The 27,287-nt window shown below is 53.7% G+C and overlaps 2 protein-coding genes across 12 annotated transcripts in view; one reads left to right on the forward strand and one right to left on the reverse strand.

Moving 5' to 3' along the window:
* Nucleotides 1-355: 355 nt before the first annotated feature.
* Rnf44 (ring finger protein 44) lies at nt 356-17,866 on the reverse strand. Of its 9 annotated transcripts, none has more exons than XM_074058709.1 (11): nt 17,713-17,866; nt 5,504-5,654; nt 5,144-5,333; nt 4,630-4,797; nt 4,051-4,227; nt 3,782-3,943; nt 3,578-3,693; nt 3,245-3,332; nt 3,042-3,163; nt 2,844-2,943; nt 356-2,685 (listed from the first exon to the last, which is right to left on the reverse strand). In XM_074058709.1, exons 2-11 carry the CDS (start codon nt 5,608-5,610, stop codon nt 2,623-2,625), a joined length of 1,293 nt encoding a protein of 430 aa, XP_073914810.1. In that variant the 5' UTR covers nt 5,611-5,654; nt 17,713-17,866; the 3' UTR covers nt 356-2,622. The 9 variants fall into 9 exon arrangements, with proteins under 9 accessions (XP_073914810.1, XP_073914811.1, XP_020018391.1 ...); XM_074058710.1 differs by having other exon boundaries at nt 17,625-17,863; XM_020162802.2 differs by lacking the exon at nt 17,713-17,866 and adding an exon at nt 17,135-17,336.
* A 5,375-nt stretch (nt 17,867-23,241) lies between these two features.
* The window catches only part of Cdhr2 (cadherin related family member 2), a 38,363-nt gene continuing 34,317 nt past the window's right edge, over nt 23,242-27,287 (forward strand). For 2 of the 3 annotated variants that reach the window (XM_020162707.2, XM_074058713.1), the window contains exon 1: nt 23,242-23,347. The gene's annotated coding sequence lies outside the window, so the exon portion shown is untranslated. The remainder of the gene's footprint in view (nt 23,348-27,287) is intronic. The other variant, XM_074058712.1, reaches the window with a different exon arrangement.

The following is a 27,287-nucleotide window of genomic DNA, read 5'->3' on the forward strand; positions in this document are numbered from 1 at the left end:
ACCTACCTCTAGTTTATTTTCTTGTGGTGCTGGGGATAGAACCCAGGGCTGGCATATGTGAGGCAAGGGCTCTACCAGAGCCACAGCACAGCCTCTACCTCAGTTTCATGGTCAGGATCACTACGGGATGTACTTCCTTAAACCAGCTAGACAGGATACTGTCACTTACCAACAAAATCCTGACTGAGTCAAAGTGAGGCAAATGCCCCAGAAAAAAAGTAACCACTGTGCTGGCTTGGCAGTGCTCCTGAACAGGGGATCCACAGCAGCAAGTGCTTCCGCCCCCATCTCATCATGTCCCCTCTGCTCCCCACCCCCATCTTTCTCTGAAAGAACACATGCAGCCGAAGGCAGCTTTGTGACACTTGGTATACATCATACATTTATTAGTGAATATCCCTCTGAAATCAGCAACAATATTAAAAAAAATAATGATTGCACTACTTGGTCAAGCAGAACTAGCAACTTTCATTTTAAAAAAAGTACAAATCTGTTAAAAATTTCAATCAGTATACACATATATATAATACAACATACTAGTCATGTTAAATGCTACAAACCAATGTGAATCCAATGGAATGGGAAAAAAACCACACATTTAAGCTTTAAGAACCATTTTTTTCTCTATATATTAGCATTTTCTCAAATACATATATGGGGAAAATGAGGTAACTGTAAAATGTGCAAGGAACAGGGCCCCCCAAAATTACATATATTTCTACATATATGTAATTACATATATATAAAACCTTTTTAACACAGAACACAGGCGCTGGGCCCAGCCAGTGCTGGGGGAAGGTGCCCACTGTCATGCCTAGGCCGGAAGTTGGTAAATAAAGAGAGTAAACAGTGACAGCCCCACCACAGGAGATCATTGGTAACGTGGCATCTATAGCAAGGTCAGCAAATCACAAACATCCTAAATAATTGTTTCATAAATCTTTTTTTTATGATTTTTTTTTTTTTTTTAAAAATGCTGTTCCCCCATTAGCTGCCCGTTGGAATCACCTCTGCAGCCAACACAATCCATGAGCCGTTTCCACCTGCCCCAGGAAGCATAAGGGTTTGAAAACCTTTTGTTGGGGTGGGGAAGGGAGGGGGGTTGGAGAGGGTGGTGCTCTGTGTAAAACACGTGGGTTTTTCAACACTGCTATAAATATATAGAAATGTCACCTGGAGTTATATACAGTAAGACTTTGGGTTCTCCACGGGGTGGGACCAGGCTGATGGGTCCCATGGCAGGCTGGGATGGGAGGCAGGGAGCCAGGGCCGCTGCGGGGAGAACGAGGGTGGTTGGAGCATCCCTGAGGCAGCAGGCGCCAAGGGCTGCCTGCTAGGATGTGCCGCCCCACACGCAGTTCGTTCAGGGCAGCAACCCCAGCTGGGGTACAGAAGGGAATAGAGCCAGGGAAAGAGGAAAGGGAGCTTGGCTGGGCCCTACAGGCGTCTCCTCTAGACTCTGGAAGACAGGGACCAGGTTGGGAGGGAGTCCCCTGGCCCTCTCCCTGGTCCCTGTCTTCCTGGGATTCCTTGGAGAGTCACCCAGGCAGGTGGGAGATGGGCCCTGTCTGGAGAGGAAGAAATGCCCTGAAAAGCGTACGGTCCCTGGTAGGCTCTAGGGACATGTGCAGTACAGTGCATGGCAGTTGTCAGCTGAGCACAGACCCCCAACCCTGACCCATGACCGCCAGCCACCCAGTGCAGCGCCAGCTGCACACATACATGCAGGCCAGGCAGCACCACCTGACCTCCTTGGCACCCCCTGGGCATTCAGTCCTGGTTGGTCCCAGTACCCTCCCTCCTTCAATCAAAAGAAAAAAATTGTCTTAAATATCCACACCCCCAAATTCTACACACAATTTTGGGCCAAATGAATAAACAAAAACTGCTGCGCCTCACATTCATGCAAAAATGACAGAGTGGGGATATCAGGCATGGTTGGACCCTGTCACTGGTGGAGGAGCTGTCACCAGAACACAGGGACTTGCTCTGCCCAGCATGGCCCTGGGGCACATGGGCCCCAGGTGCTCAAGAAGCCTGGCTGGGCACGCCTTCCAACCTGGGGCTGGAATGCTGTGCCTAGGCTGAGGGTCCTCAGGGAGCCAGACTCACTGCACAGCAGTCCAGGTGGGCTGGCTGCCTGAGTCTCTCTGGGGTCCAGAAGGACAACTCAGCCCTGGGACTTAGAAAATGGCCCTAGGCCACTATCTCACCGCATACCTGGAGCAGTGCCACCTGGACAGTGGGCACAGCATTTCAGTGCAGAGACTAGGTGACCCAGGATAGCGACCACTTTGCTCACCCTGGCATCAAGGATTCCTCCAGCCACACTGAGGGAGCAGACCCTGGCTCCCAGTGCCGGCAGGAAGGACCACCCTGGGGAAAACAGGAGGGAGACTGAGGTGGGCACACCCAGGCAGCTCCATGGTGGGCACAGGCAGGCAGATGGGGTAGGAGTCTTTGGAGCTTGGCAAATGCAGGGGGCTTATTGCAGGCGCTTCTCGTGGGGTGACCCTGTCACCAGCTCTGGAGTCGCAGGTGGGAACAATGAGGCAGGCCTGGCCCCCTCCATCCCTAGTTTCCAGAGCTTCGGCCAGGGTTCTCATGGGCAGCCGTAGGATCTCACTCAGTCTCCCTGGGCACCTCAGAGGCGTCGGCCCGGCAGATGGGACATGTCCGGTTGGCCTGCGGGGGACAGCCTTGAGTCAGGTTTCATTCTCATCAAGCCCCATCCCACTGGTTTCTGTTCAGCTGCCTAGTGAGGATGTGAAGGAAACTCCATACCTGCCCACCCCCTCACCACACCATGGCTGGGACACTGGAGAGCCCACACGGCTGCCTACCTTCAACCACTTGTCCACACACTTGGTATGGAACTCGTGGTTGCAGGGGAGGACTCGGAGCAGCTGTCGTGCCTCAAAGTCACTGAAGCAGACCACACACCTGGAGAGGGGCACAGAGTGTCACCCCTGTGCAGACCGCTGACAGAAGGCTCACCAGAGGGTGGGTGTAGCCCAGTGGTTCTGGGGCAGGGTACTCACAGCGTCTGCTCTGACTGGTGACTGTCCGGGTTAAAGCGGTAGGACGGGAGCTGCTCTATATCTGCTTTGGTGAGGCCTCTGGGCTTGGCATCTCCCAGCCGCTCCGCCAGGTTCAGGAGGGCCTAAACATGGGCAGGGGGGTGTCAGCAGTGCCGCGTGCTGGAGGGCCCCAAGCCCCGCCTCCCAGCATGGACGCCAAGGACCTCATAGTTCTCCATCTCTACATCGTCCACATCTAGATCCAGGCTGATGGTGGGTCCCATTGCTGTTGGTGACATTGGCAGCATCGAACTAGAGGGCAGGTAAGAAGGCCCAGGGTCAAGGTCAGTTGGGGGGACCAACTTCTCCCCTACTTCTGTCCACGCAAACAAAAGTCCAGAGCTCAGCACAGTGTACACTGAGGACCCTAGATTCTGTCCAGGACAGTGTAGGAGGAGCAAGGAACCCAACTGGGCACTCAAGACCGATTGCTGGGACCAGCGGAGGCCCCAGGAGAACAGGGCACCACACAGTGGGACAGACGTGCTGGTACTTACAGGAAGTAGGGCAGGAAGCTGGGGTAATAAGGAGGTGGAGGCGGAGGTGGGGGCAGTGGCTGCTGCAGGCGGTATCTTTGGGTGCCCAGTCTCCGTGGCATCATGTGGGAATATGGCTGTGAGATGGGGCAGGGCAAAGGTCAGCCCATGGCCTGCCTCTGGGTTGCCCCAGAGCCCGGGTAGGGGATGGATGGTGGCACTCACCACACCAAAGGACAGCTCCTGGTGTAGAGGATCATGGGGCAAATAGTGCAGGGGCACTGACGGCGACAAGGCTGGGCCGGGGGCAGAGGTGGAGTAGGTGAAGCTGCCCAGGGGGTGCTGGTCCCCCCGCAGGTCCACGTCATTGTCCAGGCGCTGCAAGGGCTGGAAAAGGCAGGGGTGGGTAAGCCACCGTTGGTGACAAGGAGATTCCCCACACCCCTTCCCTCGCCATACCCCCCACCCCCAGCATCACAGCCACCCCCACTCACCATCCGTGGGTGCTGAGTCTGCAGCGATACAAACTGCCCAAGAGGTGCCATGTGGGCAGGCTGGGGTGGTGGGGCGGGCGGTGGGGGGTGCAGGATGTAGTGGTCACTGGAGATGAGGTGGGGGTAGGTCTGATAGGGCACAGGGAGCTGCTGCATGGTGCATGCCTGGATCAGCTGCTGAGAGAGGGGCCGGGCTGGACAACGTTCTGGGCTGGGCTCCATGCTTGTGACGAGGGCCAGGGGACACTCCACCCAGCAAAACATCCTCACTGCACACACAAAGCTAGGGGTGACAGCAGCTCTGAAGCCCTATCTTGCCCTCGGCCACCTGGGCAAGGTGCTGCACTTCTTAAGGCTCACAGCCTGCCTGTCCCCCAACGCTTCTGCCAATGCATATGGCAGGCACCAGGGCGCAGGGAGGTCCCTGAGCCCACGAACACTGTCCTTATGTGTGAACATGCATACTTGGCTGGGAAGGGCTGAGGCCTGGAGGCCAGGCAGGCACCCTGACAGCCTGCACAGACATGCTGGGACAGACAGCATGACCTGCGTCTGACGCAGGAGACAGCACTCACTCACCGGAGGTGGGAGGCAGCAGAGTGGGTAGTGCTGCCCACTGAACATCACGGAGCATGCTGGGAGCTGCTGGGCACTGCAGCCAGGGATGTGTTGGCCTGTAGGCAAGGGGAAGCCTTGGGTGGTCACTGTGGTGACTGTGTAGGACAGAGGGACAGGTCCCTGGTGCACCTGAGTGGAAAGAACACCAGTGAACTATAGGGAGGAAGCCTACCCATGTGGGCTGCCACGTGAGTCCTAGCAGGCTCAGCTCCCATCCCTTCTCAAACTAGGCACCTACCCAGGTACAGACCAGAATGTCCCCTGTCCACACACCCCAGGGAAGAAAGAACCCTCTGGGAACCCTCACTGTGTTGCCCTTCTCCAGGCCTGTTTACCTGACTATAAAACTAGGCTTGCAGAGCCTCCTGTTAACATGCAATGTGGAAAGCAAGGTGGAGTAAGGGCTGGTTGCCTGTTTCTCACACTGGCTTGCCACAGTTGAGGCTGCAGGGGACTGGGGAGGTGTCCTGCCTACCTGCTCGTGGAGATCAACCATGAACGGGCTCTGCTGAGAGGCTGGGTGCAGCATTCGGGGGCTCCTGCCGGCAGGAGCCGAGGCTCGGTGCTCCTCTATGGGGAGGTGTGGTGGTCGGGGCAGCGGCTGCTGGGAGGGTAAGCGCTCATCCTGGGCAGGCAGGCTGGCCAGGGGGCCCTGACGGCCGAGGCTGCACCACAGAGAGGAGGCCCCGGTAGGACGAGGGGGCGCAACTCACTCATAGAGCAGGGACAGAAGCCAGGGTCACAACCCCACTTGGGAGAGAAGATAGCTCATAGGGCCCTGTGCCCCACCCAAGCTGGCCACCCCAGCTGCAGGACTAGAAGCCTCCCCTCCTACCTTCCCCAGAGCTGGCCTGGAGTGCTGCTGGGCCCTGTGGAAATTTGTCGCTGAGCCACAGGGGCAGATGGTGGCCACCTAGTCACTGCCAGAGCCCATGGTCGCATCAGGGGGGCAGGGAGGTGGAGGGGCTGGGCCGGGGCTCACAATCCTAGGAGACAAGGAGACAAAGAAACTAAGGCCTGGAGAAACCCAGTCGATTGCCAAATAGGGGTCAGGGAGACCGATTCAACCACAGCAGCAATTCTGGGGGCTAGAGATGGTCATCACGTCCCTGCGACCAAGTGCCGATAGACCTGTGACAGACTCAGCCTGCAGGGAACCCAGGCCTCAGCTTCCTGCTCTGTGAAATGGGACCACGTCTCCTCAAGATTTGTGACAAGTTCACAGGCTTGAGCCTGCTTCTGGGCCAGGTGGTTCTAGGACACTCTGTCCTGGTATGAGAGATGGGGGCAAGGATCACCCTCAGCCTTGTGCCAGGGGCATGTATTCCTCCTTTCCTCCTGGCTGGCTCAGAAAGGATCCCAAAGAGGCCTGGGGCCTGGTTCTCCTCCCCCTATATCCAGTAAGAAGTTCTGAAATGAGCTGGAGGAGAGGTTCAAGTGGTTAAGAAAGCCCGCCTAACAAGAGTGAAGCCCTCAGTTCAAACCCCAGTTCTGCCAAAAGAAAAATAAAGTAGTTCTGACATAGTGGTTCCTTCCCCGGGGAGTGTTCAGTCCAAAGTAACTTAGTATTCTTTCCTTCTCTCACCTGTTCCCACAGTGCCTAACAGGGGTGACTTCAGCTACTATTTAAGGAAAGTATCATTAGCACATTTTCCTGAGGTTCAGCTAAGCAAAGAGACCTGCCCCAGGCCCCACAGTATAAAAGCTAGGAGAATGGGCCAACTACAAGCCTGTCCCCAGAGGGCCAGCCCAAAGCTTCATAGGAGGTAAGGAGGGAAGCTGGCCATTGGTAGCCTGCTGGATCTGGTAAGCAAACAGGCCTCTGCTCTGGAGGCCCCACTGTAGCCCCCAAAGTGGGTGGTGGGGTCTGCTGAGAAAAAGGGGAAACGAGACCCTAACAGAGAGAGTTGAGTAGGAATGGGTCAGAGCATGGAGTTACCCATTAACTCTAGAAGTTGGGAAGAGACCCTGGCAGGGAACACTCTGTAATTCTCAGGCCCTGCAAAAGCTGGAGGGTACATCAAACGGGGACCAAGAGCAGCAAGAACCATTTCCTTTCTGCTGGGCCAAGATTGGACCCTACCCTGAGTCTGCACAAGGGTCCCTTCTCCACTTTACATGGCAGTTCACACCGCTGGGAAGTGTACAGCTGGAATTCACACTTCTTCTTTGGGGGGCGGGCAGTACTGGGGATTTGAACTCAGGGCCTCACACTTGCTAGGTAGGTGCTCTACCATTTGAGTCCTGTTCTGTGTTGGGTATTTCTGAAATAGAGTCCCATGAACTATTTGCCCAGGCTGGCTTTGAACCGAGATCCTCCTGAGGAGCTAGGATAACAGGCATGAACCACTGGCACCTGGCCTAGAATTTACACTTCTGCTAACTCTATGGCTTGATCACCCAGCAGAGGGGGTGGGCAGGGCCCAGGATGACAAATGTGCACTTAAGAAAGTTTATCACACAGGCCCAAAGCACAACCTGGCAGTGATCATGTTGGTGCCAGTGATTAAAAGCCGAGATTCTATGCCAGGCACCAGTGGCTCACGTCTGCAATCCTAGCTACTCGGGAGGCAGCAGAGATCAGGAGGATCGAGGCTCGAAGCCAACTCCGGGCAAACAGCTTGCGAGATCCTATCCCGAAAAAATGCATCATAAAAAGGGCTGGTGGAGTGTCTCAAGGTGTACGCCCCAGTTCAAGCCCCAGTACGGGGCACAAGAGACTAGAATATTACAAAAAGCCCCTGGCCTTTGGTGGCAAGGGGAAATCTGGTCCCATTGGGCTCATTTTGGCCTCACTTGAAGCATGAGCTTTGATTCTAGGTCATCCAGCCCATTCTCTGCCTGCCCACCGTTGGTGACTGAGTTTGTGACCCTCAGCACAGGCTAAGTGCACATCGTTAGGCACATGTGCATACACAGCCCCCCTACTTCCTGCTGCCAATCTAGTCAAGCAAACAAAGGCCAAGGGAGGCTCAGAGGAAACCCCAAATAACTGAAACAACAGACCTCTGCTCACTCTAGACCTTCTGGGTTAGAATCTTCGGATGGCTGGCAAATAAGGGCACCTGGATTTTTACCATCAAACTCCCCAGCAGTTCCTATGGCATGGCCTGGTTTGGGAAGCTTGGCCCTCGCTGACCTCAGAGATCCTGGAAGCCTGGGGCTCTGCAAGTGAGGAATAGTAATGATAAGAACTGAATTTCCCACAGGCCAACTTGGCATTCTCAAGGCCACCCTTGAAGGTAAGAACATGGAGGCTCAGAGAGCTGAGGTAAATAGTCAGCTGGAGTTGTGAGTGCTCTGGCCGTGACCTTTGTCTGACTGTGAGCACCCAGGATTAGCCACCAAGAGCGTGGCAGCCAGTGTCCTCAATTGCTCCTCCCGAGCCAGGCTGCTAAGTGGTGCCAAGACTCAGGGTAATGACCCCAGGGGTTCAGGTCTATGGGAACGTGCTCTGTGATCAGCCCCCTACAAGGGTACCCACTTCTTAGGGAAGGGAAGAGGGTGAGGAGCTGAAAACCAGACCACCAGAGGGCATCAAATTGTGGGCGATGGTGCCAAAAATCATCCTGCACAATCCAACACCTAACACCCCCAACTTCTGGCCAGCGTTGGCCGAAGACCTTGGTCATATGGTTTCCTGTGAGTTCCAGATTCTTCATCTACAAAGTAAGAATAATCCATTATCTATCCTCAGAGCACTGCCAAAAGGACTGTCCCAAAGGCACAGCAGAATCCACTGCAGTGTAAACACTAAACTCAGGTGGGGTGTGACTGATCACTATTGGAAAGACATGCCGAGGGCTGGCAGAGCGAGCAGATGCCCTAAGTTCAAACTCTAGTACAGTCAAAAAAGAAAAAAAACACTGGGCACCAGTGGCTCATGCCTGTAACCCTAGCTACTTAGGAGACAGAGATCAGAAGGATCGAAGTCCGAAGCTAGCTCAGGCAAAAAGGTGCAAGACCCTATCTTGAAAAACCCCCATCATGAAAATAGGGCTGGTGGAGTGGTCCTGAGTTAACCCTGGCACCGAAAAAACAAACAAGACAGACCCCCAAAAGACATGCTGACCTCTATCCCCAAACACCAAGTGGAATTTGGGTACCCCCGCAAGTGCTGCAGCAGGCAGAGAAAATATGCTAGAAGGGAGGAGTTCCTGGAAGTCCTCCCAGGAACAGAGGGGACACACCCACCTCACAGTTGACCAAACTGAGGCCCAGAATAAAGAAGAAACTGGCTCTAGACCACAAAGCCAAAGAGGAACAGGATTTATCGGTCCTGGCTGGCCCCCTGGACCCAGGCTCCCCCAGCTGTGGCAGCAGCAGCCAGAGGAAAAGCCCTAGCCAAAAAAGGTGAGGAGCGCTTGTCTGCTGATACCTGTGAGTGACTGCTGTGGAGAAGTGAGGCTGAGCGCTAGTAACTTGTTCAAGGTCAAACAGCTAGGGTAGCTGGCTGGCCACTGCCTTTGTACACCTCCCACACTGTGCTCTCAACCGTCTTTGTAAATGTGTCTTCTAGTGTCCCATCTCTGAGTCCATCTTGTGTGGAGGCAGGCACCTCACTTTGCAGTTAAAAGCACCCCTATCGGCCCCCCCACCCCAACATGTCCAGTGCCCCAAGCACTACCCACCCTGGCCCAGGGAGTCCCTGCCCTGTCATTTGGGCCTGGGGTCAATTTGCAGGAACAGGCATTCCCTTTCGCATAAAAGCAGTCAAACCCTAGGGGCATGAGCAGGAAGAGAAGCCCTCCCCACCACTTCCCAGCACCACCCCCACTCCAAAGAGGAGCTCCCCAACGTGAGGGGCCGAAAGGCAGTTGAGGGCGGGAAGACCACACTCAGCCGGCTTAGACTCCCTGGGTGACCTTGGTCAAGGAAATCGTTTCGTTTCTGTAAGTCTCGGTCGCCGCAACTGTAAAGTGGGGATGGAAATCTCTCCTCCCCACAGCGACCCTAAAAAGCCAGAAGACACAAGACAAGAAGCAAGAAACCAGGTGGGCACAGTAGTTGGAGGAGGAAACCAGCATCCCCTGAGGGCAGGCTCCTCGCCAAGGCAGGCCAGACGCAAATTGTGGGGCTCCTTCCGGAGCTTCCAAAGCCACCCCTCCCTAAGGTTGGCTTAGGTTTCGACACCTGTCTCGAGAGGGCTTCCCTCGTCACCCTCTTACTCCTTTGTACCACGCTCGGAGGGACACTGAAGGAGAGAGGCCAGACTGCAGCGCCAGGGCCGGAGCGCTGTGACTTTAAGAGCCGAGGATCCCGGACCATGTGCTCGGCGTGAGACAAAAGCAACAACAAAGGAAGTGGCGGCCGCAGGGGGAGGGGGCGGCTCCTTCCTCTCCAACCGCAGCGCTCAGCCTCTGGAGAGGGGAGACCCGGCCGGCCTTGGGGGCCGCTGGGGGTCCCTGATCTCAGGGGCTTCGCCGCCCCCAGTCCGGACCGCCCTAGATTAACCCCTGCAGAGCCAGCTAGTTCACGGCCCCCATTCCCGAGGGTCAGGAACCGGAGTTTCAGGGGTGCGGGTATCAGGAGTTAAAAGGCCCTGGTCCGACTCACCTTCGGCCGCCCGGCCACACGCTGACTCCTTTGTTCGCAATCTAAGATGGCTAAGATGGGCAGGGGGTGAGAGGGGTGCTGCCTGGACCCTTTAAGAGTCGCCGCCCTGCGAAACAATGTGCTCCCCTTCCCACCCCCTTGTATGGGGGCAGCCCGGCTCCTTCCGGGGCCCCCTCTCTTTGTTGTCCGCTGGACGGCGTCTTCTTGCGAGGCCCACGCGCGGTCAGTCTCTCGGTCCAGGCCCTAGGGGAGCGGGAGGCGGCGCAGGACGCAGCTGGTTTGCGTGGCTGCCCCTTTAAGAACTGTCCGCGGCGGCCGCGGAATGTAACAAACCCCACATTTGATTCACAACATTCGAAGCAGCGGGGTCGCGCGCCGGGCGGGAGGGGGACTCGCGGGGGCGCGCCGGGAGGCTCCCGCAAACCGTAGACCGGTGCAAGCCCGCGGCGGCCCCGCCCCGCGCCTAGGGTTCCGCCCCGGCGCGGCCCCGAGAGCCAATCACTACCCGCTCCCAGGCACGTGACGAGCGGGCCGCCATCTTAAAAGGCAGATTTAAAAAAAAAAAAAGAAAACCCTTCCAATTCGCCCCCACCTTCTCATTTAAAGTCACAGCAACCACAGTCAAAGGCAAGGGGCGGGGTCACAGGGCCTGACAAAAGATGAAGACCCCCCCCCTCGATAGACAAGCCTGATTAAGTACAACTCAACTAGTGCAAACTCGCTAATTACTCGCGTTTCTGAGGCCCAGATTCCCGGCGACAGAAATGGGTCCCTCCACTAGAGCCAAAGCCCAGACTTACTGTGTCATGGTCAACTCTTCGGAGACAGGGCACCACCTGCAACGTTGAAATGCAATGGAGCTGATCTCCGATGGCAGGCGCAGCCTCTTAAGCCGCCCGAGTGGTTAGGATGGCCCTAAGAGACCTGGACCCGCAACCTTCCCGGAGATGACGTCACCTCCCAAAGCAGCAAGACCACGATGACATCATGGCTTCGCCACCACAGCTCCTTGTTTATACTAAGCGGCGCCTTTAAATCCTGGGACGGCCCCTGGTTGCCCAACAGACCAATGATGGGCCACCCATGCAAACGAGCTAATGCCTGTTGGGCGGGGGGAATGGTCCTGCGCACGCCGACGTCACAGTCTTAACCGCCCCGCCCCCAGCGTGGCCAGAGGAAAGGGGCGGGGAACGGGCGCAGTGTGGCCAAACTGCCTCTGCCCGGCGCTCTAGTCCGTCTGGCTGAGGCCGCGAGCGTAAGTGGTCCCGGAGGAGAGCTACCCATGATGGGAACTAAGCCCAGTGGAGTGTCTGTGTTAAGTTTTCTGCCCTTCCCAGAAGCTGTGAGACTAGGAATTATGACAGCCAGTCCATTTTACAGATGAGGAAAGTGACAATCAAGAGAACCCCAGATAACACAGATGGGACGTGGGGAGAGCAGGGATCTGAACCCAAGCCAAAGCTTGGCCCTGGACGCGTCCCCAGGTGGATATCATACAAAGTGGGGTGTTCCCTCCTTATCAATTATATAAGCAAAACGAATCAGTAATGCCCTAACTGTCCCAGAGCTGGGGCAGGTCTCATGAAGGATGGTGAGTACCTCCATGTAACTAATAACTGGCAGCTGTCTGCCATGGGCCTACCTCCAAGTCTGCCCTAAGCAAGTCTGTTCACCTGTGTGGTGGGCTTCGGGGTGGGGGTTCGTTTTCTACGCTTCTTGTTGGTATATTTCATAATCCCAGATTTAAAAATAAAATAAGCCAAGATGCTGAACAGTATGTAACAGTATTATCAATTTTTAATTGGATATACCACATCTGCATAGAATGTTTCTGGAAGGCTACACGGGAAACTGATTAAGAATTGTCCCCAGGGACAGCTGGGTCAGGAGGATGACTATTTTGAGGGAAATGCCCCCCTTTTAAAAAAATTCTAGACAATACAATCTCCTGACAAATTATTACTTAAAAGAGTATGTTTTGAGTCTTTTTGTTGTTGGCTATGGGGTTTGAATTCAGAGCATTGCACTTGCCACGCATGAGCTCTACCCCTGGAACCACATTCCCAAACCCTCTTTTTAAATCTTTTAAGCCATAAACTTTTGTTCCCTTAAAAGTCAGAAGTTCCCCCTCAGAAGAATTAGCCAATGGAAAGGATCCAGAAGGAAGTTCGGGAATCATGTTTATCACAATGTCTTGTTTGTTTGTTTTGGTGGGCCTTTTGTGCTTGCACAGCAGGTGCTCTACCACTTAAGCCGGGCCTCCAGTCCATTTTGCTCTGGCTATTTTGGAGATGGGGTCTTGTGAATTATTGGCCTGGCTGGCCTAGAACCTCAATCCTCCTGATCTCAGCCTCCCAAGTAGCTAGGATTACAGGTATAAGCCACCAGCACAGGGCTCACAATGTCTTTGACTCACCAACTAGTGTAGATATGCAGCCAGCAACACAATGACTGAGGGTGGTAACAGGGTTATTTGCAGATCTCCAAGGAACACAAGATCAAGTTCATGATGCAGTGCTAGATGTTATTTAGAATGTCCACCTCAGTTAAAACTGTGCGTGCACACATATAATGGTCTTTAATCAGCTCCTCAACTCTTCCTTCTCCTCTCATGACTCTTCCAGCCTTTTATTTTCGCCACCATGTAAGAGCAATCAGAAGCGCTTCCCACATCCAAAGGTGCCCTGTCTGCTTTCATAGGGGTTCAGCCTGTACTACGTCCTCCTGCCAACTGCATGCAAACTGGCCTTGGGATGCACTTAACAAACACTCCCTGTCAATCTTTTTGGGCTCACCTCTTCCAGCCTCTCTCACACACAGTGCTGGTGGTCCCTCTGGCCATCCCTGCCTGTGATGCCCTCTCTCCTCCCTCTCTTCCTCCATCTCACCTCTTTGATGAAGCTGTGTGTGGGATGTCCCCAACTTGCACTCAACTCCCCCATCTCTGCCTACAGGCTAGGTGCCCCCTAGCCATCTCATGCCATTGAATTTGCACAGAGTCCTGTCACAATTGTGTGTCTCACTAACAATGCCCCTTTTTGGCAGTACTGGGGATTGAAATTAGGCCTCACACTTGCTAGGCAGGCACTCTACCACTAGAGCCACTCCGCCAGCCCTCAGCCCTGACATCCAGCCTTTGCTGACAGGGCCAGAGTCCCATGGTAACACAACCTAGACTCCTAAGTGAGGGTTCCGGGCCAGCAGAGGGGAAGTGACTTGTGGAAGGCGACATAGAATTCCTCCAGTCTCCCCACCCTCAAAAAAGTACCCTTTAGCCAATCCAGTTATGGACTTCTTTTTTCCCAGGCTGGCTTTGAACTGCAATCTTTCTGATCTCCACTTCCTGAGTAGTTGGGATTACAGGCATGTAACATCATATCCAGCCCATTATACCCAGACTTTTTTTTTTTTTTTTGACAGTACTGGGGTTTGAACTCAGGGCTTCAAGCTTGTTCAACAGGCACTCTACCACTTGAGCAACTCTGCCAGCCCTTATCTTTGTTGGGTATTTTTGAGATAGTTTCGTGTTTTGTCTTGGCTGGCCTCAAACCAGGATCCTCCTGATCTCTGCTTTGGGAGGAGCTAGGATTACAGGCATGAGCCACCAGCACCCAGGCCCAGTTATGGACCTTTAAGCCACCAACCCACTGTGTCATTCTATCTGCCTAGTCTGTCCTCAACACCCTGTACTCACCTCTGGCAAACTCCTAGGCAAGGTTTGAACTAACTCAGACAGCCCCTGTAAGCTTTCCCTAACCCACTGGCTTGTTCTACTTTCCTTTTTTTTGTTGTTGTGGTACTACAGTTTGAACTCAGGGCCTATACCTTGAGTCACTCCACCAGGCTTTTTGTTGTAATGGGTTTTTTCAAGACAGGGTCTAGTGAAATATTTGCCTGTGCTGACTTCGAACCTCAATCCTCCTTACTCTACCTCCTGAGTAGCTGGGAATACAGGCGTGAGCCACCAGTGCCCAGCTTTGTTCTACTTTCTTGACCCAGGATTATTATTTATTTTTTTTGATCATACTGGGGTTTGAACTCAGGGCCTCACACTTCTAGATGGGTGTGCTGCCACTTGAGCCACTCTGCAAACCCTGTTTTGTGTTGGGTATTTTCAAGATAGGGCCTCTCCAAACTATTTACCCTGGCTGGCTTCAAACCAAGATCCTTCTGATCTCTGCCTCCTGAGTAGTTGGATTACAGGTGTAAGCCAGCGGGTCCTGCTTGACCCAGCATTATTTACACTGCGTCCAGACAGTACAAAGGTGTGGCTCTCCTGCCAGCTTCCAGAAGGACCCAAACACCCAGTCTAGGCCTGGCTCATACTAGGCAACAGATGATCGAATGGGCTGTGGGTTGCCCTTACTCCTACTTGGCCAGGAAACCCCTGCCTTATCTTTTCTCATTCATGACCCTCTTATTTACTTCCTGGAGTCTGGGTCTGGTCCCTGGCAAGGGACTAAGTAAATCCTGTGTCCCTAGGAGTTCCCCTAAGACCAAAGACCAGTGACATCTTCCCTTAACCTGAAAGCTCCTGGGCACATGTGAAACAGTATGGAGCAGGTGGGAAGGGAGCCCAACCTGAATTTTGCTTCAAAATCCTATGCTGTGTAACCCCAATGTGGGGTATGGCCCACGTACCTACAGTGTGCACTCATCACATCCCCACCTCCCTGAAGGCAGGTGCTGTTTACTCTTATGGTGGAGAGGAGTGCTCAGAAACAGGAAGTCACTGCCCTCACCACAAAACCCAGGGTGGCCCGATGGGCCCCAGAAACCACAGGTGGGGGTGGCCCACACCTGCTGTGAGGGTGTGTGGAGAAATGCAAGGTCCTAGGGGAGACCACCAAGGTCAGGGCACACAAAGACCTAAGAACTAGGTGTTAGCATTTGGCCCACGTCACAGAGGAGGCTGAGGTGAAAGGTGATGCGACTCACCCAGTGTCACCCACCATCAAAAGGCAAAGCCCTGGGATAGCGTTCTGAAATTTGATTCATGAAATGCATATGCCTGCCTGATTATTGAGGCTGCTCAAGAATCAGAAGGGCAGATGTGCCCAAGGCAAGAGGAGACCACAGGGGTTCCAGGTCCCACAGATCCATCAGAAGGACTGAAACCCTGACCCTTCCACGTACCAAGTACTTGCTGCATTCGAGCTTCCTTCCTCCAGGCTTCTGCAGGTGGGAGGGGCTTGGGCAGCCTAAGACAGGAAGAGGAGGGTGTGGCCTTCATTTCCTGCCTGGCTGCCCAGCGCCATCAGGGTTCCCACCTACCCAAGAGCCTGCACAGCTGGCTGGCTATCTGCCTCCCTCCCATCACAAAGTACTCCATTCCTTTCTTCCATGTCCTCTCAAATCCTCCTCCAAACAGGAAGGGCAGTCACCTGCCCAAGACGGAGCCCGCAGGACACAAGCGATTGAGGTGCTACCTCGGGACACACAGCACAGTCTGGTAGAGCCAGGACTCAGACCTCCCAAGAAATCGAAGCGTATCAGACTGGAGCCCAAAGTCTCACACACCAGGGTTGGGATTGTTGGGCCCCTTCCCAGTCCTCTCTGCTCAGGGCAGGAGTGAATACACCTTGAGTCCTAAACTTTGCCTCCCTTAAAAAGAACTCTGACTGGCGGCTGGGGGCGTGGCTCAAGTAGTTTCAAGCTTGCCTAGCAAGCTCAAGGCCCTGGGTTCAATCACACATACACACAGTGCAGATGGGCAAGGGGGCGGGGGTGCTGGGTGTTCCTAGAGATGTTCTGGTTCTTAGGCTTACAGTGCAGGACTCTGGGTCCTGCTTTAAGACCCTGAATAAATTATTTGCTCTCTACTTCAATCTCTCATCTGTAAAATGGGGGGCAGTGACAGTAACTGCTGACAGAGGATATCAAGCACCTAGGGTAGGCCCAGCACTGTTCATCTGTTGTAGGTTACCAAGCAGACAGAACTACACTAATAGTTAAATGCAGTCTGCACTGCCTCTGAGCTCTATGACCTTGAGGAAGTCCCTAACCTCTGAGGTTGTCTGTCCAGGTGTAAAACGGGGATAAAGGTGTGCCTTCATGAGGCAACAATGACTCTCACTGTATGAGCATCTCGGGAGGTACTTGGACGACTGTCTAGGTCTGTATCTGCATTTGGATGTGTGAGCTTTGTGTGTTATGGTGGGGGGATCCCCTTTCTGACTCGCCCGCACCCCGCAGCTCTCACCACTGGAGCCCTCAGGGTTTGCAAAGGAATCTGGAAACATTACACCACTGTCTTGAGATGAAAACTGCAGAAGTGCAGTGCCTGGCGGACCCGGAGAGATGGGTCCAGTCGAATCCCAAATTTTCCTACATCTAATTGTCCTCTCTCAACTCCTCCCTGGCCCTCGGCACTAACTAGACTCGAGCTTAGTGGCTCTTAGACAACGGAAATTTTGTGACTCTGGGCAAGACGAAAACCCCCTCCACCTGTCGGGGTACCGACATCCTGAATGCAGTAATAAAAACGGCGCTGGGGTGCAGTGCTATTTCCGGGGTCCGCGGTCACTCCGGCTCCACAGTGACTGATACAGGGAAAGTCAGTAAAATGTCTAGGACTGACACAAGGAGAGACCACAGAGCCTCACAGCATCTGCAGCACCCGCAACCCAACGCTTGGGTCCAGTTGAAGTCAGAACTGACCGGGGCTGTGATCGAGCATGCGCGGGGCGCGGGGTTCATTGGGACTTGTAGTTCGCCGTGCATCCCGAGCCGGGACACTTGAACCTAGCGCAGGGGCCGAAAAGCGATCTTGGACCCGGACAATGATCTCGGGCCGCGCGGACGCTCAGGGACGCCTCTCTGGGAGCCCCTGCGCTACTCTGCCAGCCCGCGGCCGCCCCCAACCTCTTCGTCCTCGCTGGCCCCGTACTGGGTCGCGGCCGGGCGTTACCTGGGGCCGCGGCGGGGCTCCACCCACACCGTGCGGCGGCGCGTCGCTCCCGCAGTAACCCGGGACCCAGTCGGGATGCGGCCCGGAAGCCGCCGGCCGCGGCACCCCCCGTAGGTCCGCACAGTGGGATCGTCCACGGACCTCACTACACGGACGCGCGCGGGAGCCTCGAGCCCTTCTCTCCCTGTTACCGCGCGAATGGACCTGCCTGGACTGTACCATTCGGGCGGGAGCCTCGGGGTGTGGGGGAGGTCACGCCCACTCGGTGCCTGGCGGCAAAGGGCTTGCAGGGGCAAAGCGCCCTGGGCCTAGCATCTCAGCCACCACTTACTGCCTCCGTAACCTTGGATAAGAACTGACTCCCGTTTCCTCGTCTGTGAAATAGGGAAAATAATACGACTCCGTGGCCGTTCAAAGAATCTTCGCTTCCTGGAGCGTTTGTGCCCCTCCCCCAGCCTGGGCACAGGGAGGAGGTCGGGGGTAGACATACAAAAAGCAGGTTTGGCAGGTATTGGCTCCCTCTGTGGGTCATTCTCTGGGCCTCAGATTTCTCGTCTGCGAAATGGGAGCGAGGATACCTTCTTCAGGAGGAAGTGGGGAGACTCCAATGACAAGGCGAGGCGACTGGCGGAGATACTGTGAGGGATTGCTCCCCTCTTCCCATACCCCCCGTTTGCCCATCGCTAGAGCCATCCTGGACCTGAGCACGGCGGATACCAGCCCAGCCCAGGCCAGGTTTCCCAGTCCAAGGAGCGCACGCCAGTGAGGACTACAACTCCCAGCGTGCCGCGCGCCGCGGGGGTCCCTGAAGACCACGCCTCACGGGGCGCCCTGATCCCAACCCTGGGCAGGTCTCCACGCCGCACTGGTCTCCCCTGCGGAGGGTTGCTTGGACGGTGGTTCTGTTCCCTCATGGCCAACTTTGTTTTTAAAGTTTCATTTGTTGGCTTCCTGGAATGTTTGTCCTGGAAGGGATCTCAGGGTCTGGGGCGGGGTGGGGAGCTGGCCCTAGGGTGGGGGTCTGTGCCCGGGCTGGTCCTCCGATTGTATAACAGCAGTGAAGGGACTTTGTGCTTTGCAAAGTGTAGCTCGAGGGATGACTGGGAAGTGGAGAAGGATTGAGCGCGCTCACACCAGGGAGACCCTCCTCAGCCCAGGCAAAACGCTAGGGTGGGGTTAGAGGGTGTCTCCGTGTGGCAGATGAAATGGCTACTGGGGAGAAAGTATCTCAACTAGTCGGGCAAGCTGGCACTGAATTTCAACTTGATCAATTTCTGAGCACACGGAGGGTGGGCATAATAGAGACAGGCAATGAGCAGTTTTTCTGTTTTTTGTTTGTTTAACAAAGTACCCATTAGTACCCAAAGTACCCAAAGACTGTGCTATGAAGGAACCCTGATGTATTTATTACCTCATATGCACATCACACTATTACTGTATGCTAAGTGCTTTTATGCATTACAGGATTAATCCTTATAACAAACCTACGAGTTGGATTCTGCTCTTATGCCCATTTTGCAGACGAGAACATTGAGGCTCAGGGAAATGAATTACCTTGCCCAAGGCTCCCAGCTCCTTGTAGGGAGGGCATTAGGACCCTGGTTATCCTGGACTCTTAACTCCACTGTTTCCTGAACCTCATTGTTTCCTGAAACTGACCTTGAATCTGGCCTGGAGTCATCAGAAACTAAAGTCCAGTGAGCTTCCCAGGTTGCCTTGTGGCAGTTGTGCAGGTGCCCCTCAAGGTGGGCAGGGCACCATCAGGCCACATCTGGCTCTTCCAGATGCTGTCCAAAGGTCTGGGAAAGGCCCTAGCACTCCTGGCAGCAAGAGCACCTGACTCAGAGCCAGAGGCCCTGGCTAAGAGAAGGAGGGAGGGCAAGGGATCAGGTGGTGGTTTTCCCTGTCCAGCTGGGCAGAGCCCAGGTTGACTCACTTGGTCTGAGGCAGAGCTGGAGCCTGGAAATTTAGATGATGAAGTTGCCTGCCTCCTACCAGCAACCATTCCATTCCTACCGGCTTTCTTCAGGGAGGACTCTGGCGGCTGGGGCAGGAAAGACAGCGTGAGCATGGTTGCACAGATACATGTTACTCTGCCTGTTTCACCTCCTACTGACAATCTGGCCTTGGGACTGTGTATTCTCATCTGTAATAGAGAAGTCATCCCTGGAGTTGTTGGGAGAATTAAAGAGATAAAATTTATAATAGTAACACAACAGCCAACAGCACACACAACAAAACTAATATTTCTTGAGACCTTAGCTCTGTGTGGGCACAGAGCTCAGGACTTCATTTCATCCTCACGCCACCTTTTGAGGCAGAAAACTGAGGCTCATAGAGATTATGTAACTTGTCCTGTCAAAATTGAACCCAGCAGTCTGACCCAAGTCTGACTGTCACTGTCACATCACCAGCTGTCCAACCTTCTATGGTATCTCCTTGTAGATACTCAGAGGAGATACAGCTGGGTGCCGGTGGCTCACGCCTATAATCCTAACTGAGTAGCTCACTGAATGACTCAGTACCTCCAAAAAAAACCAAAAGGAGATGCTACCTGGGAGACTGAGATCAGGAGAATTTCAGATGGAGGTCAGCCTGGGCAAAAAATTCACCAGACCTCATCTCAACCAATAAAAAGCTGGGCGTGGTAGCTTGCGACTGTCATCCCAGTACATGGGAAGCATAAATAAGACGATCAGCTGGGCATAAACGTGAGACCTTATGTCAAAAATAAAAAAGGAGCCAGGTGCTGGTGGCTCACACCTGTAGTCCTTGCTACTCAGGAGGCAGAGATTGGGGGATCGTGGTTCAAAGACAGCCCAGGCAAATAGTTCATGAGACTCTATCTTGAAAAATCCTTAGCAAAAAAAGGGCTGCTGGAGTGACTCAAGGCGTAGGCCCTGAGTTCAAAATCCAGTACTGCAAAAAATTAAAATAAAAAAGGACTAGGGGCGTGGCTCAAGCGGTAGAGTGCCTGCCTAGTGAGCATGAGGCCCTCATTTCAACCCCCCAGTATCACCAAAAAAAGAAGAAAGAGGAAATGCCTCTTGGGTATCAAAACTTGGAAATGTATCCTAGCCAGAGCATGGCTACGTATGTGTTTTTACATGGATGGACGCTGACTTCGTAGATCCCATTTTCTTTCTTTTTTTTTTTTTGGTACTGGGGCTTGCACTCAGGGCCTACACCTTGAGCCACTCCGCCAGCCCTATTTTTGTGATGGGTTTTTTCGAGATAGGGTCTTGCACCTATTTGCCCAGGCTGGCTTCAAACTTCAACCTTCCTGATCTCTGCCTCCTGAGTAGCTGGGTTTGCCAGCGTGAGCCACCGGCGTGGTGCTGTAAATCCCATTTTCTCTTGCCTTACCTACCGACAAGCTCAGAACCTGACACGTGGCTCACATCTTTTACTCAAAACTTCAAGACTCTGTTTAAAGCTAGATTCCTCTTGTTTTTTTCTCACCCAGATTTCCTCACCATTTAATAAAGCTTTTTGTAGCATTTATGTCTTGATGATCTGTTTTAAATTTGGAGGGTTGAGGAGCAAACTGTCTTGTTAAATGCCTGCTATGGTGACTACCTGACAAATAGCCACCAAGTGTGAGTCCTCTGTCCTGAAGGGATGGGCCACCCAGTAGAGAGAAGACAGAGGTGTGAGCCTTAGGAAATTACAGATTCAGTGAAGGGGAGCCCAGGTGACTGGAGGTAGTGGGGGGTCCATGCTGCACACCAAGCCCCATGCCACGAGTGGGGTCTCAGTTACCTGATTTTATCCCATGAAGTAGCCAGGAAGAGCTCCTGAGTTACAGGTGGGAGGTCTGATATGTGCAGGGTGGAGCAGGGACTCCCAGAGGCCTACCAATTAGGGGACCTTAATTCTGTGCCCCTTCTTCTGCATCTGGGTGGGGTGTTGAAGGGTCAGAGAACTTCCTGTTGAGAGGAGACTGTAGCCAGCGCAAAAAAACAACTTAAAGTCTTGGAAAAAAGGCAGTGTATTTATTCAGTAACTGAAGTGCTGGTGGCAGGCATGGCTCCATCCAGGAGCTCATACAAAGTCAAAAGGAATCCACGTTTCCATTTCTTATCTCTGTTTTACTCAGTCTCAGATTATTTCTCAGTACCCTTGTGGTAGTAGACAGCTGTTGGAAAACCCCAGAGTCACTTTCTTACAGCTTAGACTTTTTTCTTTTTTGGTGCTGGGGTTTGAACTCAGGGCCTACACCTTGAGTCACTCCATCAGCCATTTTTTGTGATTTTTTTTTCCGAGATAGGGTCTTTGGAACTATTTGCCTGGGCTGGCTTCAAACCATGATCCTCCTGATCTCTGCCTCCTGAGTAGCTAGGATCACAGACATGAGCCATCGGCACCCACCTACACTTTTTTTTGAGACAAGTTCTCACTATGTAGCCCAGGCTGGTCTTGAACTCTGGATCCTCTTGCCTCTGTCTCCCCAGTTCTGGGATCTCACTGCCTCTGCCTCTCAGTGATTCTCATTGGCCCAGCTTTGTCACATAACCAAACCTGATCCAATCTTTGTGGTGAGGGAAGCTGAGATCTGACTGGCCAGGCCTCCACTATGTGCCCAGCATGGAGTGGGGACAGTGGTGTATGGAAATTCCCCAAAGGAAAACTAGGGTGTCATTAGCAGGGGAAGGAGCTGCTGTGGGTACCTGGACCATCAGTGCTTACTGCTGGGGACCAGGGAAGGCTTTCTGGGGGATGGGCGGGGAGACAGGGAAAGAAGTGTGGAGGAGGAGCCCCTACACCAGAGGAGCAGTGGGGAGGACACAGGAGAGTGAGGAAGGCAGGACAGGTACACCCCCCACCTTCCCTGTAGTGCAGAGCTCTTAGTCTCAGGTCAGGTGGGCTCCCACCTGTCTCAGGGGGACACAGGCATGGGCATTTCCCCTCTCTGAGCCTCAGGCGTCTCTGTACAATAAGCATGATGACAGTGGCCTCTGCCTTTCGGTGACATCAGACATCAGTGAGAACATGATGTAAAGCACACAGTAGGAACTCAATAAATGCTGATTCCTTCTCCTCTTGGAAGGCACAAGGACAGCCTTCATTTGGGACTTTCGTGGGTGGAGACTTGCAAATTCCCAGCATTTGAATCTTACCATCTCTTTGGAGGATTGGGGCTTTCTGAGTGCTGTCTCCCTCATCCACCTATGGCTCCTGGTCAGCCCAGAAGAGGGGTGCAGCGCCCCATCCCCGAGGATCAGACCGAGGCAGTGCTATTCAGAGAGGGGCAGTGACTTCTCCAGGCCACCCAGCCAAAAAGAGATAGGACCCAGGCAGGTCTGGTACAGGAGCCCCTTTTTTCCTATGTCAGAGAGGGGTCAGGGCCGGTAGTAGGGTGGGGAAGGGGGGTGGTGGTGGTGACTGGGATATGAGCCTGGATAAGACAGAATTGGGGACCTGGTCCCTGCTGGGAGGCCATAGGCATCAGGACAGTTAAAACCAGCACGGAGGCTGGTCGCTGGTGGCTCACGCCTGTAATCCTAGCTACTCAGGAGAGAGATCAGGAGGATTGTGGTTCAAAGCCAGCTGGGGCAAATAGTTTTGTGAGACCCTATCTCGAAAAACCCTTCACAAAAATAGGGCTGGTGGAGTGGCTCAAGGTGAAGGCCCTGAGTTCAAGTCCTATACTGCAAAAAAAAAACCACCATGGAGTCAATGAAGTCCCTGGAGAAGGGAGGCTGCCTTTTGTGGACCTGCCCTTAGGGGACAAGTAACAATGACAGGCTAGGATCTCAAGTCCCCAGTCTGGCTATGTCACCATTGTGTTCCTTCCATCTCCTGGCCTGGCCTCACTCACCTCCTTCACAGGTCTCCTGTCACTGTAGGCTTGTAGCAGAGAGGGCACAGTGGGTCCTGATGACTGCCACTGTCTGGGTCCCCACCGCCACCCTCCCAACCTCCAGTCTGCTGCAAGGCCGGGCCTTGTTCCCAGGTCCTCTCTGCAGCCCCTTTTTGTGCACCCCACCCTCCAGTGCCAGGAACACCGGGAGTCTTGACCCCTCCAGCTGTGAGGAGCACCTCCTGAGGAGTGGCCCAGTTCTGGGAGGTGCGGTTCTGCAGGGTTAATGATTGCTCAGGGGAGGCGGAGATGGTGCTAAAGTCTGAGGGTTTGGCTGCTCAGGCCCTAGACAGTGCCCACCTGTGCCCGCCCGTGTCCATCGCTGCCTCTGAGCCCCTTCCGGGGCACAGGTAGGGACCGCCCCAGTTCAGCTGTGGCAGTGGCCTGGGGTCTCCTGGCCAGGGAGGAGATCCTTGGGGTCAAGGCAGGCTTGGGGATGATTCAAGATCCCCTTGTAGCTGGGTGGGAAGGTGGCGGCCAGTGCTAGCTGGGGTGCTGGGCTGGGCAGAGCTGGGGCTGTAAAGCCTCCATTTCGTGTTGGACGCTGGGATAAGACTTACTTCCCAGGGTTCTGGTGACACCCTTCCCTTCCCTCCCAAGTCCTTGGGTAATTTAGACCAGCTGACAGTCTTCACAGAGTGGAGGGGTGGGGAGTCCTTCTGGGAAGTGAATTAACTGGCCTGGGCCCCTTTCACAGGAGGCTCAAGAGGGTGAGGACAGGTGGCTGAGCCGGGGTCTCCCATACCTTGAGAACAAGGTCCCCCATATCTTGGCTCCAAACTGACTGCTTGGTTCAGATCCGAGTTCCATCCTAAGTGTGGGTGGCTGCCTGACACTTCTGTCCTCCCGTTTCTTCATGGATAGAGCAGGGATGATGCGTACCAGAAAAAGCTGGAGAGCCCTGCGGCTGGCGGGTGGGGGGCCACCTCAGCTAGAACCAGGAAGTGTCAGGGGGGACTAAAGGTGATGGCCTCGTCCTGGGGCACAGGCAGAAACTGAGCTGGGCCTTGTCCCTAAGGCAGGGACTCACTGGCACCAGGCTCAAGGTAGGGTCTCATTGAACTTCAAGGCCGGGACCTCATCCTTGCCCCACTTCCCAGCTGGGAAACGGGCTCAGTTTCCCAGGCCTTGCCTGAATGACAGCTCCTCCCTGGAATGGCTGTGGGAAGGAAACAGGAGAAAGTGGAAGTAAAAGGATGTTTGGAGCTGCAGGGGCTGTGTAGGAGGAGCCCCGGGAGCGTCATGGCTGGGAGGCGCCTCCTTCTGTCCCCCTCAGATCCTGGGCAGAGCAGACCTGGCCCCTCTCTCCCAGTGGGAGAGGTCAGAATGAATTCAGAATGGATCCTAGCGGGTCTTGGGGCCTGGATGGTTCGGCATTGTGTCAGCAGCCACCTCCCCACTGAACCTGAGTCCCAGCACTTCCTGGCTTGGGGACCAGAGAAGATGTTCTGGGTCTTCATGGGTTTCCTGTGTCTCATGGGGTGTGGTCCAGAGCCCTCTAGTTCTCCTCTAGGTCCCTTTTTGGTGGTAGTGGGGATTGAACCCAGGGCCTCAGGAATGCTAGGCAAGGGCTCAATCACTTGAGCCAAGTCCCTATTTTGTGTGAGACAGGGTCTCAGCCGACTTTGATCCTCCTGCCTTGGTCTCCTAAGTAGCTGGGATTATAGTGTGCACCATCGCTCCCTGCTTCAAACTCTTAAAACTCATTCTTTTATTTTTTGGTGGTACTAGGGTTTGATCTCAGGGCCTGACGCTTGCTAGGCAAGCGCTCTGCCACTTGAATCACTTCCCCAGACTTTTTTGGTTTAGTTTCTTTTTTTCAGATAGGGTCTCCTGATCCCTCCCTGCCATGACTTCAGGGCTGGCCTTGGACTGCAGTCCTCCTACCTGTGCCTCCCATGTAACTGGGATTACAGGCATGTACCACTATGCCTGGCCAATATTTTTACGGTTTATTTATTTTTTGGTAGTTCAAACACCTTGAGCCTTTCACCAGCCCCTCACCCCCCACCCTTTTTTTTTTTTGGTGATGAGATTTTTTGAGATAGGGTCTTGTGAACTGTTTGCCCAGCTGGTTTGGAACCATAATTCTCCTAATGTCTGCCTCCTGAGTAGCTAGGATTACAGGCGTGAGCCACCAGTGCCCAGCTAGAATTTTCTTTTCTTTTCTTTTCTTTTTTGTTGAGACAGGGTCTGACTCTGTAGTGTAAGGTGACCTTAGATCTCAGCCGGGATTAAAGTGTGCAACACCATGCCTACTTTCCCATCTCTTAGATAAGCAGACTGAGAAAAGAGCCCCGATGCACAGTTGTGTGGTGTCTGGGGCTAGAGTCCAACTCTGCGTCACTTCATACCCAAGCTTCGCTTGAGGTTGCCTCGTGGGAGAAAGGGGTACCCAGAGAAAGGACTCGCTGGGCATTGTCAAGTCCCCCAAGCCCCAGCCCATGGGTGTCTCCAATGACTTCCTTTTCATTTTTCCCTTCTACCAGCCAGTACCCATGCTGGGGTACCAGGAACTTATGGGCCCAGAGGAGGGGCCACCAACGTCTGAACATGGCTCCAAGCCTGACCTTAAAGGATGGAGAGAATTTGCCTGGAGGGAAGGGAAGGCTTTGGGCAGAGGGAACAGAGTATGCAAATGTGTGAGGAAGGAAGCAGCAGGTGTGGACAAGGAACAGAATCTTCATGCCCTGGACTACAGGAGAGAAGTGAGCAGCTTGTATGGAAAGCAAGATGCAGGCCCCGTGAGGACTTTGCCTGCCAAGCTGAGGGGTGGAATGTATCCTGCAGCCGGTGGGAGCCATGGGAGAGATTTGAGCTGAGAGTGAGTGTGCTCAGTGAGTTGCAGAAACTCACTTAGGGGCAGCTCGCACAGTACATTTTTCTTTTCTTTCTTTTTTGATGGTACTGGGGCTTGAACTCAGGACCTCACACTTGTTAGGCAGGCGCTCTACCACTTGAGCCACTCTGCCAGGCCTTTTCTCTACTGGCTATTTTTTTCCTTTCTTTTGTCTTTCTCTCGCTCTCCTTCCTCCCTCCCCTCCTTCTCTCTCCCTCTCTCTTTCTCTCTTTCTCTTTCTGTTAGGTATTTTTGAGATAGGGTCTTGTGAACTATTTGCCCTGGCTGGCTTTGAACCACAATCCTCCTGATCTCTGCTTCCCAAGTAGCTGGGATTGCAGGCACGAGCTGCCTGAGCCTGGCTACATTTTTTTTAAGTGACGGATCCAGGGGACAGAGGCTGTGACCTGTGGATCTCCTTATGATGAGTATGTTTGTGAAAAGTCACTGGGACAAAGAAGAGGGGGCACTGTGTGGAAGCAGGGCCAACCCCACAGCACAGAGGAGGAGAGGCAGGGATGTGGCTTAACAGCCTGGGCTGGAGTCAGGAGGGCTCCCAGCTTGCCCTGTGACTGGGTTTGGGGCGTGGGACAGGAGCCTTCGCTTCCCCAGACTTGGGGTCCCCACGAGGAAAGGGTTGCTGAGCTATCTCTCCTCCAGGCCACGGGAGCCCCAGAGACAGGGGACTTTGTGTGAGCTTATGCAGGTGTGGGCTCTTCATTGGGCCACTTGAGGCCTGGGGAGAGTGGCAGGGACGGTTGGAGAACTTCGTGAGCAATGGTGTAGGAGAAGCGGGTAGGAGGACTATGGAGAAGGAAGGTCCTGGTTGGGGCTGTTCTCCTTCAACCTCACCCATCTGGGGACTCTGTGTGACCTGGGGTAAAAATCTGGCAGATCAGAAAAAAAAAACACAAAACACAAAAAACCCCCATAGCCTAGAAAAAAGAGCACAGATTTTTTTTTTTTTCAGTGTTAAGGGTGTTCGTGTACCACTGAGCTAAATTCCCAACCTGTTTTTTTTTTATGGTACTGGGTTTGAATCCAGGGCCTATCACCTTGAGCCACTCCACCAGCCCTTTTTTGTGATGGTTTTTTGAGATAGGGCCTCATGAACTATTTGCCCAGACTGGCTTTGAACTGTGATCCTCCAGATCTCTGCCTTCCAAGTAGCTAGGATTACAGGCATGAGTTGCTGGTGATGGCCCCAACCCTTTTTTTATTATATTTTGATACATGGTCTCTGTAAATTTCCCAACTGGACTCTAATTTATGGTCCTCCTGCGTCAGCCTTTCCAGTAACTGCATTACAGCTTGGGCCACTCCCAGTTTAAGAAGCAGAGATGATCTGACTTTGGAATCTGATTCCATCACTGACCCTTCCTCTCTGGTTTGCTGAGGCCTGAATGATAATGGGTGCAAAGTGCCAGCAACAGCTCATGGCCCTGTGGGTC

The sequence above is a fragment of the Castor canadensis genome, chromosome 16, assembly GCF_047511655.1.
Source record: "Castor canadensis chromosome 16, mCasCan1.hap1v2, whole genome shotgun sequence".
Taxonomy (NCBI): domain Eukaryota; kingdom Metazoa; phylum Chordata; class Mammalia; order Rodentia; family Castoridae; genus Castor; species Castor canadensis.